At 47.3% G+C, this 19,618-nt stretch overlaps 1 protein-coding gene across 1 annotated transcript in view; it reads left to right on the forward strand.

The window, feature by feature from the left end:
- Positions 1-383: 383 nt before the first annotated feature.
- GTF3C3 (general transcription factor IIIC subunit 3) overlaps positions 384-19,618 on the forward strand; it is a 371,442-nt gene continuing 352,207 nt past the window's right edge. Inside the window, exon 1 of the mRNA XM_085648757.1 lies at positions 384-587. Within this exon, the coding sequence (XP_085504883.1) occupies positions 489-587 (99 nt within the window). The 5' untranslated portion in view covers positions 384-488. The remainder of the gene's footprint in view (positions 588-19,618) is intronic.

The following is a 19,618-nucleotide window of genomic DNA, read 5'->3' on the forward strand; positions in this document are numbered from 1 at the left end:
CCTCCCTCCGATGGCCATTCTGCCAAACCCCCTGCCTTCTCCTAGTGTCAACCTCACTCTCTCCCAGGAGGTCTCACCTCCAGTTTAGCACCTGAAAAGACGATTAAAGAAAAAGGTTTAATTTCCCATCCATCCGCCCTTCCATTCGTGATCCCGGTGGGGAGCCCTTTGGTGCTCAGAGGTCATGTCCTCTCCGAACTTTTCAGAGTAATGGCCAGTCTGTTAACACACATTTGTCTCTTGTCCCTTCATTTAATTAACTTCGTCTCCGCGTTACTTGTTTATCCTTTTGTCACCATTGTATGGGTTTGGCTAGTTTGGGGTTTATTTCTGGAAAAACAGAGCGTGTTTATTGGCCGCTTCAAGAAACGGTAGCCGGAACTGTGAGATCTGGTCAATGTTTCTTGCGGTGTATTTTCTGAGTGCACCATCAGTCCGTTCCATTCTCTGTCCCCCATACCGCGGCGTTTTCGTTTTAGATTGTTGAGATGTCTGGCTTCAGCCCTGAGCTGATCGATTACCTGGAGGGGAGGATCTCCTTTGAGGAGTTCGAGAGGAGAAGGGAGGAGCGCAAATCCCTTGATAAGGTGACCATTGCAGCATCTGTGTAGCATAGCCGTCGGATGGAGAATATGGGCTACTAAGCCCGCTAATGTGTCATGTTACAGTTAGCGTTTGCTTGCTTAGAGGAAATGTACAAGGTTCCGTCGTGTGCATACATGTTATCATCTGAAAGCAGGGGATTTCGGTAAAAAACCTAAGGGAATGTATTTTCCAGGAGTCTATTCCAGGCGTGGGGCAGCTAAAAGTCGGGAGTTTCAGGCCTGAATCGGGTATTTTGGGATGTTTGCATCATTGCATGTGTCTACGTGTTAATGGACAGCATCAGTGCGACCCACCTCGATATTGAGCGGTGCTAGAACTTCAAATTAATATTTTCAGCCAGGCTGTGCATGCAGATCTGTTGCACTCTTTAGAGATATAGCACTAACCCGTTTCTTCTGTATTTAGCATCTTTACTAAACATTTTCCAGTACTTCGGTGCGAGGTTGTCATACTTTTAAAATAACATTTGCTTCTCCTCTGGATTACCTTGTTTTGAAGCGACAGTATAAAGTTTCTCTACAGGGCTGCAATACTTGACAAGGGTCAGTAGCAGTAAATCTGTGCAGGAAATAAGTATTTTATTTATAGTTCTACTTGTCAGCAATTTGAGCTCCATGAATGACTGCTGTTTACATTACGCTTTATATTTCTATGTGGTGCGCAGAAGCACTAGGAGTGTAGCAAGCTACACTGAATGATAGTGCCAATATCGGCAACAGTTATCACAAAGCACATAAGTACATAAATAAAACACACAACACTGTAATGTAAGTGGAGAAATATTGCTGCAGGTTTATTAGCATAACCAATATGCAAACAAGGTGGGTTGTCTTACGGGCGATCCCAGGGCAGGCCAGCCCTATGCCGCCTGCCCGTCTGATAAGCCTAGAGTCACCATGGCAACGCCAACTGGTGTATACCAAATATTGGGAGGGTCCACCCCTCCCATCCGTGGACCACCAGTCCACTTGCTTCACACGCCCCCCCGTGATGGGTGGGCGGAGCATACATGGCAGCCCCCGGTTGCTCAGACCCACAACCGCCTGTCGGCTAACGGGGCGCCGTCGTTCTTCCAGGGGACACGCTAAAACATCCCTGGGTATCCTGGCTTAGCACCCCGCGGTGCTGCTGCATGATGTACCCCTTGGTATGTGCAGACCCTGGATCGCCCTGTAACTCCTCCACAGCCTTGGGAGTGGCCACCGTCACTACCAGGGCCCCCCACCAAGGTAGACCTATTTCCTTACAACCTGCTGCAGCCAAAGCTTCCGCTAGGTCCAGTAGGTCCAGTCTATTCGCAACCCGCAGCTGCCAAGGCTTCACCAAGGTCAAGTAACATTAAATCCATGCCTAGAGTGGAGAGGTGCACCCCATCACCCTCCAGACACCCTGTTGATTTGGCGTGTAAAAGGCCATGCCTGATGAAGCCAAAGCCTCTTTGCTCAGTGAACTTGCGCATGGCGCCAACAACTTTTCTCCTTGACACCTCAATGGCTTCTCCTGAGCGGGCTCCTTGCCAAGGTAGCCTATTACTAACAACCTGCTGCAGCCAAAGATTCCCCTAAGTTCAGTAGGAAAAGATCCATGCTTCAACTAGAGAGGTGTACCCCATCTCCCTCCCGGCACCCTGTGGATTTGGTGTGAAAAAGACCTTTCCTGATGAAGCCAAAACCAAATTTGCCTTTTAACCTACAATCTGATAACCGGGCTTCCCCAGGTCCAGCCAAAACCGTCTTAGCCCATGCAGGTCCGGAGCCGGCATGCCCCCTCAGGCAAGTGCCCCTCTACACCCGCGAATAACCCAAACGAACGGCCAAACCGGGCCGGCGGCCACAAAAGGACAGGTTCCCCCCATCCTTTCTCACTCCCCCGTGTATTTGACTGAAATGACCTTAAACCTAAAATAGGCGATGTCCAAGGTTGCCTTTGCATGGCTAAATAACAATCTCTTTGCCAAGGCACTCCTGCCTGGCAGTGCCAATGCGGGAGGAGGTAAGAGTTGACAAGCCTGCCTTACTTCCTCCTTCACTCCGTTGGAGTACGCCCATCGTATTCCATCAGTCACCACCAAATGTAAAGCCTTGCCCTCCCAAAATTCTGCTAGTATACCAGGGAGAGACAGATCAGGGTGACCACAGAGGAGAACAACGCCAATTGTTCTCCTGCAGATTTGTAGCCCAAAGTGTTGCCCCGTTGTTTCCCTTAATCGTATGGACCATAAGCCACTTCCACAACCTGCATCGCTGCCAGCCAGTGCTGGCAGGCGGGAGAAGTTCCCCGGTACTGATACTCGCATCAAAGGTACCTGTTTCGTCGAACTCAAGGGCGGGCTGTGAAGTGAGCAACCAGGCTCTGCCCTAGTATCCAGAGGTCAAACTCACGCCCCCCAAGTTCTGCTACCTCACCTGCCCGTTAACACGAATCCCCAGGGCAGGCCACCGGCCTATAACCCATGCATGGCCATGCCTGAGCTAACATACCTCTGACTAGCATGACAACAGGCTAACCACCAGCATTGCGTTCTGAATGTTTCTGACACTGCCAAGCAACAAGCGCATAACTAGAGCAACTGGCACCATGCCATAAAAGTATCAAATTCAGCCTTCTATGAAACAAAACGTGCCCCTGTGGCGATCCGAGTAGTGCTCCCTCCAAGCCAGCAGCCCTACCCAGGCAACCCGAACCCTCTTGGCACTGGCACACCCCCGCTGCCCTAGAGTGCCTGGTCGTGTGTGGCCACCACCTATGTTTCATCACTGACGTTATATCGGGGAAGACACATCTAATTCTACTGCTGAGTGCCCGTTGCACCATCGCAAGTATGCCTTTGCCTGCTCAGAGTCTGGCTGCAAAGTGGATGACATTGACACCCCAGCCCAGAGCGAAAATGGCAGCTTAACAGTATCTGGTGGTATAGACGGTCCCCGTACCCTGATGGAACAGAATGCAAATCCCTTGCTCCTTTTGCGCACGAACCCCAAACCAATAGCTCCGCATGGTTCAATACCTTCCTGCTGCTAAACATTCCCTAGCCGAATGTAGACAAATCTACGTTCTGCAATGGCTCTACTTCGCAGCCTGCACCATTCTGCCAGTGCCGTAAAGACCTATGTCATGCTGCCTGGCCTAACCAATCTTGCCCTGTACTAGAAGCGACCGCTTCAGCCGTAGAGCAAACGATTCGCCAATAACCCCAACTGGCCTCGATGCGAGACAAACCGAGCCAGGGCCAACAGTGAGTGTACTAACTAATAGCAGGTCTAACAGCGTCAACAGGCATCCTCAGCTTACAATAGGCATGATGGAGTAAGGGTATCCATTGAGCATCAAGACGACAGCTTCCCATCTGCCCGACCGTGGTGGGAACCACTCCTGATATTCTAGTACACATGGTCCCTGTTCACCTGTCACTGCCTGAAGTACGCGCCCTAGGTACATAATCCCCTTGCATGGCGGCATGCCATTGAGACCAACATTCATTCCCCGATCAGTGCCACTATCTGCCTACGCTACAATCTTACCTGGCGTTCTATCATGCCCAGATATACCACGCGATGGTTGCTCTCCTCCGTCACTTGACCCGACCACCCCGTGAAGGACAAACACAGCGAGAGGAAGCAGCCTGTGACCTGCCCCAAAAACCACCATCCCGCATCAAACCGACCCGATGGAAAGACAACCAGCGCCTAAAGCTCTACACCCCGGACGAACCAGGAAATAACCCATCGTTTAACAATCGAGTAAATAACAACGGACATCCTTGCAGCATCTGAAGACCTAGCCCTTCAGAAGAACCTGGGACCCCAGTGCCAGGCATCAGAGCCGGCCACGGCACCTGTGCTGTGACTGTTCTTACCCCACTTCCGTGTGAGCCAAGGCCCGCAAAGCATCTCTTTTTTTTTTTTTTTTCTTTTTTTTTTTGATGCTACTGGTTGCGGTAGCATGCAAGTCTATCACATGTAGTATGGTGGTCTATGACTATTGTCTACTTCCCCAACTGTGATATTTACATTTAGTTAATTTCCCTGATTTCGGAATTTACGTCAGGTGGACCCTTGTTATCACACACAAAAATGACCCAACCCGCCAACCTTTAGCTGTTCCATTCCAGACAAAAGCAGCTTACAGGTGTGTGTCAAAACCCAACTTACTGGAACTCATTTATCGACCACAGTAAGAAAGTAACTGCGTGTGCCTGCTGAGCTCTGACCTTGTGACTGTGAGGTCAAACAACCTCCTGCCCGTGCATACCAATGGATATAGCCCGTAAATTGCTGTTGTGCTGTGCGAGATGTCGGGCTGTCGCTAGGAGCTCCCTCTCTTGATACCTGTGGTTACTCATCCTAGTACCCCGGAGCTGTGGCCAGCCAGGACTGTTGGCTATGTCGCTGACACCGTCACGCTGTTGTAACAAGATACTGATCTGTAGATAAAGGCATTATCTAAACATCCATGTACCTCAGACCGTAGACCCCTTACAGGTGAGACGTTAAAACCTTTCCTTTCCTATATTCTTGCTGTCAAATTAGCGTTTACTTCACTATGCATTCATCAATGAGGCTAACAGGCATGATACGGCCGGGTAAACCACACTACTAGCCAACTTCCTAAAGTTTTACACTCCCATGCCCTTTCAGTGTAAATATTATTTGAATCAAAATGCCCATGGTACCTACGGGCCCCGTGCCCATCCCGGTGAAGGATGTGCAGTACCAACAGTGAGAACCGAAGTCAAAATTGGTGAGCCCAGGCAGAGTCAGGCAGATCATTGCTTCCCCAGGTCTATTTAAAACATTTACTGAGATACCAAATACGTTACACTCCCAGTATGCCCTACAGGGTGGATAGCTACACCTAGCATGGTAGTGTCAAATGCTTGAGTGAAATGTGCAATTTGAAAATATGCATCAGCCACTAGTACATGCATACAATCGAACTCTGGAAGTAATCCATAGTACAAATAAATCACAAGCCCAGGGAGAACGTTCCTGAGAGCCAATGCCACCCCGTGGCTCCAACATGGCTGTATTCCTACAAGTGTCCCCCAAGCCTGTACCTGCTCACTCTGGCGAAGGCGGCTATGAACACGGTGTTGTGCTAATTTTCAACGTATACTCGTTCTCTCTCTCCCACTTGCATGCTACTCTATGACTTTAACTTACTCCTGTCGCTCCTGTCTTTACTGCGCACCCTGGCATCCCAACTTCCTAACCGGAACCACTGACGGACATTGGAATGCTAGACCAGCCACCCTCTTTTACGCGCATCCGAGACATTCACTGAAAACAGCTAGGAGACCAATTGGGGTGGGGGGGCCCAACCCCCCGCAAGTACCAAAGAGAGCAATGACCTCCTCACCCAGTTGAGACGCGATCAATGGACAGCCCTGCTAATAGTGTACACAGGCCCAGAGGGTGGACCTACGGGGTGTAAACGTGCCGCCCTGCGCCCTATTTGTACCGTGCCGCCCTGGGCATCCCACGAGCACAAGCACAGCAGTCGCTGAGACGTGGCGGAGGTGCCGCATTAGCACCGCACTCAGCCTGTGCGCGGCCGCCGCGGTATGCCACACGTGGACAGGCTACCCTCGTCACCAATGATATGGCGTGACCCGTAAGTGCCGCTCACAGCGGCCGACTATGATTACTGACGCCGCGTGTTGTAGGACGATGGCGGGACACAGAGCCTTATCCTGTGAGGGGCAGGACAACCACCTGCGCAAGACTTGCACTTGAGCAAGGCTTCTATTGGCTCAACCTCAGGGGGGGGCACAGCTAGGATGTTGGCGCTGCCCCGCCTACCCACACGCGGCCGGGGGCAGCTCGTGGCGCGCTACCGAGCGCACCGTCCCGAAGCCGCCGCCACACGAAATGACTGGAGCGCTGCACATGGTCTCCCGGCACGAGGAAGAAAAAGTGGATCTACAAATGAGCGGGGGCCGGAACTCCCACGGCGCAGAGGGATGTTCCCACTGAAGAGTAACCCAGGATCCCTTATTTTTTTTTTTTTTGCTTGCACCTTTAAAAAGCGCGGACTCGACCCGACGATGTTGAAGCGCTAGCATGGGCACGGTAATTACATAACACATTCCGACACGGGGGACTAACTGATTAGCCCAGAATACAGGATGGGAACGCGACCTCGAGGCGCAAGCCCTGGTGTACTGCACCAATGTCAGCCGATTAAGCCGACGGACCCCCTCCTCTCCTTAATGGGAGTCCCAGGCCGTGCACCTCCCGCGCGAAAACAGCATGTAGGGGCCGCAACGCGGCCAAGAGCACCGAAAGTGGACGCGACCCCGAGGCTTGAACACTGGCACACCGCACCAACGTCGACAGGCTAGCCGAGGCGCCAAATCCCCCCCCCCCCTCGTAAAGATGGCACCGAAGCCAGGTGAGGTCTGCACCTACTTTAGACGATCGCCAACATTAGAGCTTGCAACGTGTTGGCAGTTTGCCATGTTGCCGCACCGATGTCCGTGGTAGCGGGAAGGTAAAGTGCCAACATCACTAAATTGCCATCGCTTCCCGTAACCGCGCACAGAAATGCTGTTCCATTACAAGGGTTCCGTTACAAGGGGACGCACCTAATTAAGTTGTTGGGCCCGGGAGGCTTGTGGATGCCCAGCATCACCGGAAGTTCAACGAGGCGAGCAAAATTATAAGATATATATATATATATATATATATATATATATATATATATATATTTTTTTAAATACAAGTTAGAGACTCGAACACCTCAGTGCCGCCTCCAAACCCGCCGGACTAACTAACCACTGTACTATTGCACCCTGCTATATATATAGCGTGAGCTCGACCCGAAGGTATGGAGCGCTAGCATAGCACCGTAATTACTCTACACATTCAGGCATGATGTTTACACTCCCCCTGGCAGGTATGTGCTTTCCGGTGAGTATGCAGTTCTAGGATGAACGTATATGGCTCCCTGTTGAATATTAGTTATAAAATGCAAGTAGCAAAAGGATGCCTCTTTAGAAAACAGTAACCTGCCGACCTATTTATATCATTCGTGCTCTGAAATTTACTTGGCACACGTTCTTTGCAGCAGGCGCATTGACCCTCTGCACTAACTTCACCGAAGTCAAAGCCTGAACTATACGAAATGCTGATCTCTCTCCCAGGAAGAAAACTAATCCACGAGTTTAACTTGAATTTATGTGAGGCCTGGTAATTGCCGCGTAGCTGGCACCAGATGGTGTCAAAGCGCTATACATAGCACCCGTTCCGTTACAATGGGGGCGCACCGAATTAAGTTGTTGGCACAGGAGGGAGTGGATGCCCAGCATCACCGAAGTTCAACGAGGCGAGCAAATGAAAGTCTAATTTGTACCATTGCGCTTCTCCCACCAAACCTGGCGAGCCTCGAACACCTCCGTGCCGCCTCCAAATCCGCCGGTCTAACCACTGTGCTATCGGCACCCTGCTAAATCTATGGCGCGAGCTCGACCCGAAGGTATGGAGCGCTTAGCATCGCACCGTAATTACCGTACACATTCAGGCATAATGTTAACACTCCCCAAGGCAGGTACTCTGCCTTAGTTGTAGCATGTTTATCTAGCGCGTACTCGACCCGAAGGTAGTGGAGGGCTATGTATGACACCGTATTTAAATTGCACATTCAGGCATGTACTTTCAATTCCCATGGCTGTTGCTCTGCTTATGTTTTGCATATGTATATGGGGCGAACTCGGCCCGGCAGTGAAGGAGCGCTTTACATGGCACCGAATTTGCATACACATTCAGACGTGGGGAAACTAAGGGATTTGCCCGCGATGGCGCGGGCGTGCCCGAGGCCACACCGCCTCTCCCTATAATGCCTACGCTGAGGCCCGAACCTGGATTCCCCAGATTGAAGCCGCCCGTCCTGCCCACTGGGACCCCCTTCCACACACCAGGAACACCGGACGTGTACGCGACCTCGACGGTCGAACTCTTTTTTTTTTTTTTTTTTTTTTTTTTTTTTGTGTATCACAAGTCGGCAGCAAGAAATGCCCATACCAATCATCGAGAAGACTCCGAGAGCTACCTGCACAAATCAGGAGCTCTGGTGGCCTGCAATGCCCGACCGATCTGCTACACATGCGTGCCCCCACCCCCCGCCGTACGCGCAACCTCCCAGGCCGGGACTTGGGCCTGGCCCGGCACCCGCACCCCCCCACCCCGTGGTATTCAGACCACGGGGCCCAGTCGCCTGGTGATGACCAGGGACAAGGCCGGGCGGGGAGAGGGGGCAGAAGAACTCACCGCAACATGAGGCTCCAAGGCGCACGACGGTGGAGCTGCGACCGGCAAGGCGAACGAGCGGACAAGAGGACGAGGAGGGGGCGGAGGCAGTATATGTACCCCTGTCTCCTCCCCGCCCTCGCCGGGAACAGCTATCTGTAGGGGTCTCCCCCGGACTAGCCCAGGGACTCGACCTCCCACCCCTGTGCCTTCCTGTGGCACTAAGGCGGCCGCCCTTCAAGGGGCGGGCCGCTGCGCAACCCCCCCCCCCCGGGCAGCCTTACATAGTGTTAGTGAGGACTGCGCCTGAATATTTGATTTCTTAATATTATCGTCACTATTTTTCTATCCTGCAGGGTTAAGCCCTGTTTTCCGCATTAACACCTTTTTAGGTCTCGCCTGCGTGGGCTGCGCACATGCGCAGTCTCGCTGGCGAGATTTAACGTTTTGGGTATTTTTCTGTAAATGGCTTTAAGCCCCGCCCCTCTTTTCCATTGGCTGGCGTCACCGTTTATGCTAAACGGTGGCCAGCCATTGGAAAAGAGCTCTTCCTTACGTTTGGCATTTTCTGCTGTCCCACTTGGACGGCCTCGCATGCTTTCCTTCTGAAGTAAAAGGTTTCTGATCTTTATGGGGCCAAACCTGGCTCCATAAATATAAGAAACCTTTTACTTAAGAAGGAAAGCAGGCGAGGCCATCCAAGTGGGACGGCAGAAAAAGAGAAAAGTCTATGTCAACCGCGGCTGGTGCTTTTTGGGACTTACAGTCGTCGTCCATTTCAAATGGAGAAGCAATCAATCAACTGAGAATGAGTGAGAGACCGGCACAACAAGGACGGGGTTAGGCGGCATGGGAGACTGACAGAAAAGACCGGTGTGCTTTGGAGGGAAAACGCATGCAGCCTGCGTATGAGACCTACCTGTGCAGTTCTAGTGACCCCGGCCATTCTTGCATGCTTCGGCTCCTTAGGCTCAATGTGAGTAGAGTGTCACGCAAACACTGCGCCGGCCGGAAACAGCATGCGATCCTTTAACAGAAACTGTCCCAATCCGGAACTGGGAATTATGCGATAAAATAACACTCGCGACGGAGTAATTTAGTCAACGCACAATAACAAACAGAGTTGTAAGGTTCGTGTATGGTTTAACAAAGAAGAAGCAATGTTTGAGCTGTTTTTTTTTTTTTTTTTTTTTTTTTAACGTATTCCTATATTTTCATGCTTTACCAATTTCTCTCTATGATGAACGTTTATTTGGACGCAATCAATTTTTATAAATACACATTTTATGCAGATGTGGCTGCACACTTTTACTGCAAAACACATTTTTATTACCGACGTTTAATGATTTATGTTTATACGCTCAGCTGACATTTTTAAGTCATTTTTTGATGTAAAATAAGAGATTACAAGATCAAAGCTTCTTGCAATACGGACTTTTTTCCAAACGAAAGTGGTCCTTGCTGCTTTGTCCGCCCTTGCTGTTGCTGCTCGCAGCTGGGCGGAAGTGCGTCCGGTTGCAGCTGGTTTTTCGGATGCTGCAACACTTTGTAGCTCTGCTCGGATAGAGCAGCGGCTGTTCTCTCACCGAGCAGTGTCAGGTAGAGCAGTTTTTGCCAAGGTTATGGATCGGTATCTGCTGTTCCTCACTTGGCAGAGTAGACCAGAGCCCTGGATTGCCACGACTGGAGGTCTGTTTTGGAAATGTTCTTTATACTGCATGAACACATTCTATAAACTGCGGAAACCTAATTTACGAGATAGGGCTAACTCATTGGTGTTGATTTCATCTTAAAAATTGTTCTAAAGTGCACATGCGCACAAACCATAGAGAATGTCTGCAAATACATTTACCCTATTGTGAAGCGTAGCTATTCTAACAATAGAGTCTGCCTTAGTTCTTCCAACCAAAGGCCACATTATTTTAACTAGTTTCATGATGCAAAAAATTGTCCAAAATAATATTGTTTAGTTTCTTTAATTGTAAATGAGTGTAAGCCGTTTCTAAAACTAGTGACTCACAGATATCGCAAACTCACGGGCGATCCGGACGTTCAGCGCTGTTACATTTTAGTAGCTCAGCAGTGGTCGAGGTGGGGGCATTTGAGGGGCAAGGAGTACCCTTACTTTTTTAATTTCACGAAAACAGTTCCCCTACTTGTTGTCAAAAGTCAACCGTCCCGAGATGGTTAATTCCGGGAGTTGGCAAGCTTCAGCTGAAGTGTCATTCAGGGAGCCTCCTGAGGTGTTACACCGAGGGAAGGGCAGACTGCAAGACAAGCCTTAGCAGTGCGCCTGCTTGTCTGAAAGAAGTGTAAATGTGCAAAAATGCTCAACCTGCAAATGTAAAGAGTGCCTGTAAGTGGCACTGGCTTTAACTGATGGAATCACTTGAAGGTTCCTGGGCATTTATTAATTTTGAGAGGTATTGTAAGGGAACTAACAGCTAAGCTGTAAAGTGTGCTTTTAAAAGAGTTACCAACAAAAAAGTTGCTTCTTGATGACACACATTCATTCTTTTTGAGGGGTATTGTGCGGGAGCTATAAGCTAAGCTGTGAAATGTGTACCGTCTGCAAAAAATCTATATTTTGGCAACACTTTTTATCTTAAACCTTTTTGCGCATTCTATAGGAGCCTGTCCTATACTGTGTGTAAAGTAAGTTTAAAATAATGACTTGCATATTCACAGTTCTTTCTGCCACAGACTGGGACTTTGTACCACTAAACAGGGCCGGCGCCAGGCATGGGCAGCGTGGGCAGCTGCCCAGGGCCCTGCACCTGCTTGCAGCCGTGGGGCCTCGTACCTCTAAAGACTTCCCGAGGTTCGAGGACCAGGAGGCCCCCTGAGCGTTTATATGTTTTCTCTATTTAATCAATCTCCCCTGCAGTTCTGTCTCTGTGGGCCTAATGGCTGCATCTGCATGTCGATGACAGCGCATTAGACAGTTACTTAATGTGCCCTTACGTGTGAAGTGCGCCCTGCCCCTGTATGAATGAAAAGCAGGATATCCTGCAGGGCGCACAACAAACAATAGAAAGGCAGCGATTCACAATGGAAACTGCTCACCTAGGAGGAGGGGGAAAGGGAGTACAGGGGGAATTAAAGGGGTAAGAGAAACGGAATAAAGTGAGGGTGAGCAGATAGGTGTGAGTGCGGCAGTGAGACAAGGTGCATGCAGAGGAGCAGAATCAGCATGTAAACGTGGATGGAGCAGGGTTTAAAGTATGCTGGGTCACTCAAGTCTCAGACCTGGTAGTAAATTAAAAGCGATATTGAAAAGGGCCCTTATTGGGCTCTATATTCATGTCCTTAACTTTGCCTGCAAAAACATTAATCCAGTGTCTGCACTATGAATGTATAACACATCAGCAGGGTCAGACTGGTCTATAGGGCTTTCAGGTTGTGCCCCACAGTCTAATCTGTTAGACAGGGCTTTAAGTGGGCCAGGTCCTGCTAGTGCACAGCACTGGTAGTTCTAAAAATCAGGTGCTGAGATGAGCCCACTCTCCATTTTTGCCCTCACCCTCTGAGTAAAAAAAAAAAAATCTTAACTCTGCAGCAGTGCCACCTTTCTCTGCCTTTAATGTAATTTCAAGACTCGTTCTAGTTCTTTCACAGTCTCATCATGTCAGAACGGAAGCATTTTCAATATTATTTACAACTAAGCCGTAGATGTTACTTATTCATCTTATGCAACTAAGAAACACTGGCAAAGCCAATATTTCTGGATTATTGTAGGTGTAATTTTACTTGTTGTATTATTTATCTGGAGGCAAGGACAGAAGCAGCAAAATACCAGTCGGGCAGCATGCTATGCTCTGCACAGATGTATAGCTTACATGTTTTTAAGCAATGCCCTTAATTACATCAGCCATGCCCTTTTGAAAGACCCCGCAGTTTTTTCATCCCACTTAAAGCCCTGCTGTCAAGTCAATATGTAGCCCGTTTTTTTAGGTCTCACCTAGGCAGTGCGCATGCGCTGCTCTAGGAGGGCCTTTAGCTATCCCTCTTCACTTTTCAAGCACTGCACTCATGCTTATGGCGGCATCCACCTTGCGGGAGCGAGCTGCGGTGCGCCACAAGCATGAGTGCAGTGCTTGAAAAGTGAAGACTACACGGGCACGCATGCACCACTCCCGAAAACAGCTGCTGCTTGTTAATTAGTGCAGCGCGTGCGGCGCGCATCACTCGCGTGTTTTTTTGTTGTTTTTGCCGGGTGCGGCATGTGACCAGCGCTTGTCTTCCAGTTTTTTCTGCTTCGAGCTCCGTTGCAGTATGTTGTTTGTTCCCCGGTGAGGCATGGTCTGTAACCCGAGTTTGTTTATTTTATTTTAAAATGGGCTGCACAAACACACTTTTATTGTCCTGAAGAAGAATTCGTCATTTCTTTTACCTGCTTCGCTTCGAGCTCCGTTGTGGTACGTTGATTGTTACCCAGCGAGGCATTGTCTGTAATCAGAGTTTTAAAAGCATTGCAAATAAGCTTTTTTTCTGTGCTTTAAATAAATACATAAAAGTCAAGCAAAATGCATTCGAAACCTGCACACACATTTTATTATTAAAAGAAAACAAACCATTTTTAAAACGCTTTGGGAAGAGTGTGCGCTTCCCAAAGCATTTGAACAAAGCTTTGTTTTCTAGTGATAATATAGAGTGTGTGTATGTTTAAAATGTTATTTCATTTAATTATTGAAATAAGCATTGTTTGATTTTTTTCCTGCATTTATCTTAAGCTCGATAACACGCTATTTGCATTGCCTTACCTCATAGTGTTTGGAAGCCTCTCTTTGCCCCATGCCTGCCTGTGCCTCTCCCTGCCCTTCCATGTGCTTATAATGGTCGCCTTTGCCTCTTCTGTTCACTCTGCCCATAGCATCTGCTCTCTGGCTATGCCGCTGTGTGTGTGCCCTCTCCCAGCTCCCACGGCCGCATGCCCACTGTTCTCGCGGCTTGTACCCCTCACTGTGCACACGCTCTGGAATGCCCACGTGCCCATTGCCCCTTACTGTCTGTGTCCCTCTGTTTGTCATTGCCCTCTGCTCCCCCTGCTTGCACCAGTGGTTGCGCCCCATGACCCCTCTGTGTGCAGCTCCACCCAGACCACAGTCCGTTTCTGCCTGAACTTCCCAATGTCAACGTTCTGCCCGAACCTCTCACTGTCCCATTTCTGCCTGAACCTCTCATTGCCCCCCGCTCTGCCCGAATCTCACACTGTCACTTTTCTGCCTAAACCTGTCCCTTTCCCCTTTCTGCTCAACCTCTCACTGTCCCTGCTCTGCCCGAATCTCTCACTGTCCTATTTCTGCTCGAACCTCTCATTGCCCCCCGCTCTGCCCGAATTTCACACTGTCACTTTTCTGCCTGAACCTGTCACTTTCCCCTTTCTGTTTGAACCTCTCATTGTCCCCGCTGTCCCCCCTAATACCTCGACGATCACAGAATAACACTTAATGAGAACTGAGTCGTATGATAAGCGTGACATGTAGAAGTAGTACAGACGTATGAATTACAATCCCGCTACACGCACACAAATTGTGTTAAATGGTGAACAATGTGTGTTCGTGCTTCGTTCGTAAGCATAGCCAATATGTCTTGCCTTTGGGACCTTCTAAATGTTTAGCCATGCAGCACATTTTCCTGGCTTAAACTTGCGTAAATGTGAGAACTATTGCATTAATACCAATGAATGATACCAAAACGCAATAGTATCTCCCCCAAAACTACTGTTTTATCTTGCCACTGCTCCCTCTCTGCTGTTGACGTACCTCCTGTCGCACGTCAGTCACATCTTGTATTTAGCACCGTCATCGGAAAGCTGCAACGCTACACATTTGTAAGGTCCCAAAGGCGAGACCTATTGGCTATGCCAATGCTTGTTCTCAATGGTGAATCTTGGAACGCGGTATTAGGAGTCAAGGAACAATACAGACATCTTTATCCTAAATTTCATTAGCAGTTTAAATTCAGTCATTTATGAGAGTTGTATTATTTTTTTAAAGCTTTTGTGGTATGTACATTTACATGTTATGTTTTTACTGTTCCTTTAATGTTTCTTTATTCTTGTCAGAACCCTTCTACCTCAGGGTTCTGACTAATGGAATTTGGAGCCCAGGTTGACGAGTGAGAGTCAGTTACTCTTAGTTCGTCTTCCTTCCTGCTGTGTTGCGGTGGGTTCGTTTCTGCAAGCTTTTAATCTGCTAATAAAATCTTTCTTTCTACAAGAAATGGTCTAGGACAGTTATTACAGCGTAACCCCGTACCACATATTGGTACCAGGAGTGGGGTCAGCTGTTGCTGTCCTTTACCGCTTCGACATTGTTACTCCTCTCCGGTGACCTGAACCCACCGGCTGTGCCTGCTGTCCCGGAATCGTTTTGTGTCCCTCACAAAGAGATCAAGGTGGGATTGTTTTATTTAATTCAAGCCCAACGTTTCGCCCTGCTTTAACTGCTGTCTGCCTTCACGCGCCTGTACCGTGCCAGCCCCGCATCACCTACTTGACTTTGCTCGGCATTGTTGTGCCTCAAGCTCGGCATTTTCTTCTCGAGCAGGCTCCTTGCGCTCGTACTGCAGCTCTTTGTCATTCCAGCCGCTCCAGCCAATGTCGTCACACTGCTGTGGGAGCTAGCGCGCTGCTCTCCAAAACATCCAATTGGTGTATTCTCTCTGCGTGCTGTTGTAGCATGTTGGCGGCCATCTTTGGTCAGGATTGTTATCAGTTTCAACGGTGATTCGCACACCTGCTGTACGACCCCAGCTGATTTCCTTGTTTTTTTTCCATTCAAGTTGTGGCATTGGTGATCCGCACACCTGGTTTGGCAATTTTCCCTTCTTTGTGTGAATTTCAACGCTCTTTGCCATATTTCGGTGATCTGCACAACTTACGTGCAGATATTTATCTCATTTATATTTTTCTACAGTACAACGTTGTTGATTCACTCGCCTGCTCTGTGGTACTTCATTAACTTTAATCCTAGTTCTGGCCATTTCTTCGATGATCCGCACACCTACCTTCTGGGTCAATTTTTTACTCATTTGTTTTTGGCTATTTATAATTTTACATCATAATTGCACTTTCTCTCTTTCCTTTTCTCATTTTATCGTATTTGTGTGCCATTTTACACTTTTTCTACGTTCTTTCTGCTCCATGGCTACTAAACAGGGTCTCATTCAAAAACCACCTTTTCTACAAAAAGTGGGTAAACCTACCATTAAATGGCTAGAATGGCTTCACATTTTTGAAAACTACTTAGCCACCATTGATGAAGCTTATACACACACCTTCGAGGAAAATGGCTATGCAGTTCAACCATTTAAGGATCGCTGGTCAAAGGATTTTCCACAATCTTCCCTCGTTCTCTAGCCCCAACCTCTGAAGACTCATCATGGAACGTTTATTTGGAAGCAAAGGAATGCACGAGGAAGCAATATCCTGATGTGCCAAATGTCTTATTAGAAAGATTCAACTTTGCTATGTGCAAACAATCCACCGACACTCACATTAGAGATCAATTTGTTTTTTACTGTTCTTCTAAGAAAATTCAAGAACGTTTACTTGCTTGTCGTAATCCTACCCTTTCTGAAGATTTGGATATTGCCGTGAGCATAGAAAGATCCATTGTCTCCTGTAAAGTTTTATCCAGTCACTCTACTTCCTTTCCCTCTTCTGTCAATGTTGTGTCTGACGATGATGTTGTTTGTGCTGTTAGCAACAAAAAAGTCTTTGACAAAACTAATCGTAGGGGCCAACTCCCTCGCAAACAGCTTGTTTTTTTGCTGTGGCTCTAAGAATCACATTGGAAACAATCCTACATCTCCTGCCATTGGCAAGAAGTGCAATCGTTGCAACAAGTTTGGCCATTTCCAAAGTGTTTACAGAGGTGGGGCCAGCTCCTCTTTAAGCAAAGTTAAAGTTTCAAATGTTTCTGTAGATGATACTGACTTCGAAGTACAACAAAGTGAGACGAAATTTACTAATGTATTACTTACTGTAGATACCAATAATCACTCCAATGTTTCCTCTATTAAGGGCCCATTGTTGATGCCATTGTTGGTGGGAAATCTGTCTCTGTCATGGCCGATTCTGATGCCCCAATTACTATTCTTGCTGACCATACATTTCATAAATTATGGTCACCTGGAGCTTCTCTGTTGTCCCCTGATATCAATCCTAAGGCGTTCTGTGAGCAAGATATTGACCTTTTAGGTTTCTCTTGGGGCGTGGTAAAATGTTTGGGCAAATCCATCAAAACCACGATCTATGTAGCTGCCAATGTCGGGGATATTGTTGGGCGGAAAGACCTTGCTCGTCTAGGTAATATTTTGTGTCCTGGGCAAGATCCTTACATTACTTTAGGTCCTCTTCCTAAGGATGTCTTGCTTCTTGACTCCGAAGACTATATAGTTTCTAACCTTGTTGACTCCTTCCCTGGTGTATTCAAAGACGCTGTGGGTTCTGTGAAGGGCTTTGACCACTGCATCAAATTAAAGAATGGTGCTGTCCCGGTTGTCTACAAAGTCAGACCTGTTCCCCTTAGTATTAGGGATGATCTCAAAACGTTATTGAATAAATTCAAATCGGAGGGTATCATTGCACCCATTGATGCTTCAGAATGGGTTTCTCCAGTTGTCTTGGCCAAAAAGAAGACTGGGGATCTCACATTATGTGTTGATTTGAGATCTCTCAATTGCAACATTATTGTGGATTGCCATCCTCTTCCACACATTCAGGAGATGTTGGCCAATATTGGCAATGCCACATTTTTCTCCACCATTAACTTGCATTCGGCATATTACCCGATTCAACTCTCTGAAGAATCTCAATCTCTTATCGCGTTTGTAACTTTATTTGGAGCTTTTAAATATCTCAGACTTCCTTTTGGACTTGCATCTGCGGCAAGTGTTTTTCAAAAACTCATGGACGGTTTATTTGGTGATATGCCGCATGTCCAGGCATTCCAAGATGACATTCTTGTCTTTACTGAAACTAAGGAGGAACATATTTAAATCTTACGTAAAGTGCTCAATATACTTACTTCCACTGGTATGACTGTTAAACCCACAAAGTGTAAGCTTCTGGTTAATAAAGTTGAGTATTTAGGTCACGTCATCGCTGCAGAAGGGATCAATCCTAAATTCTGCAACATTGAGGCTATTAGAAATGCTCCTGCACCAGTTGATCAGGACACATTACGTTCTTTTCTTGGCCTTTGTGAATACTACACCAGGTTTGTTCCTGGTTACTCACTTGCTGTTCAACCTTTGAGAGATCTACTAAAAAAAAGTGTGAAATTTGTCTGGAGTGACTCCATGTCTACAGTTTTTGAGAGACTCAAATCTTTTGTCATTAATGCCCCTGCTTTATGCTCATTTGACCCCTCTGGTGATTCATTTATCACTGTTGATGCTAGTCTGAAAGGGTTAGGGGCTGTTTTTGGTCAGTGGGTGTATGGACATGAGAATACAGTCGATTTTGCCTCTAGATCTCTTTCTGAAGCCAAGTGCCACTATAGCATCATTGAGAGGGAAGCCCTGGGTATTGTTTAGGTAGTGCAAAAGTTCAAGACCTACATTTGGAGGAAGAAATGTAATATTTTCACTACAATTGGGCATGGAGTACCTGGTTTTAAAACCATGACGAATTTGCCTTGATATTTCTACCGTAAACTATTGTAGCCTCTCTTTGCCACATATACTTTAGTGAAAATTGACCTGTCTTTATAATGAACATTTTTGGAAAAGTAACCCATCATGTCTATGTCATGTCCACAGAATGCAACAGTGCACACATCTGGTGGTGACAATTAAATGGAGCTCCGCTCTTTGTAATGCACTCTTTTACAAAAGTAATTGTAGATCCCGAATCTACCCTGACTCGAACTCGTACATCTCCTATTAAGACAGTGCAAAGTTGATTCATTGTCCTTTGTACTCAACGCTGTTTTCACAGTTTTTATAGACCGTACTACTTTGTTGCCTCCTTGAATAGTCTGGGATCCAAACTTTCATCCTGATGCTCTAGCATGCCCACTTTCTAGGTATTTCTGCACACTCGTGCAAAATGTCTGATTTTCCTGCATTTTAGACACGTTTTTCCCACAGGTGGGCAATTTTTGCATTTGCTAAAGGTTTGCTGCAACCGCACCCAAAGCAGTCACCTTGCTTCTTACCCTCTTGAACATTAGGTGTAAAGGTTTTCGGTTTAGGTACAATCGTATTAACTGATTCTGAATCAGACCTGTGCCTACACATGTTCAGTTCCTTCCAGGCTTAAATTGATCTCTCAATGTCCCTTGCAATATCTAGTGTTTCCTTCAAGCTGAGATTCCTGCAACATAAAAGTCTCTCTTGGGTCTTCTTGTCATAACATTTCACCACTAATCGATCCCTTAGAATGTTTCCATTGACTTCGCTTGTGGATATTAATATACGCAGTAAAGCCAAAACTCTATCCATTGACTCTTGGCGCCTGATTATGAGTTTGGCGGATGGGTTACTCCATCACAAACTTGACGGATATCCAGTCCTAATTTTTACGAGTTGCATAATATTCCATTGGATATAATGGAACTCGTAATACAGTAGACGAGATATCTGTCATATTTGTATTTGAGTAACCCGTCCTCCAAACTCATGATCAGGCCCTTATTGTAATAGTCGTCACATATAAAATCTGTCTCTCCATAATTATGCTTGTGTCATACTTGCAGTGGATTTGTAGCCTGTACACAGCCTCTGAAGATTGAGTAGACGTAGATAAATGGTCT

The sequence above is a fragment of the Triturus cristatus genome, chromosome 3_2, assembly GCF_964204655.1.
Source record: "Triturus cristatus chromosome 3_2, aTriCri1.1, whole genome shotgun sequence".
Classification (NCBI taxonomy): Eukaryota; Metazoa; Chordata; class Amphibia; order Caudata; family Salamandridae; genus Triturus; species Triturus cristatus.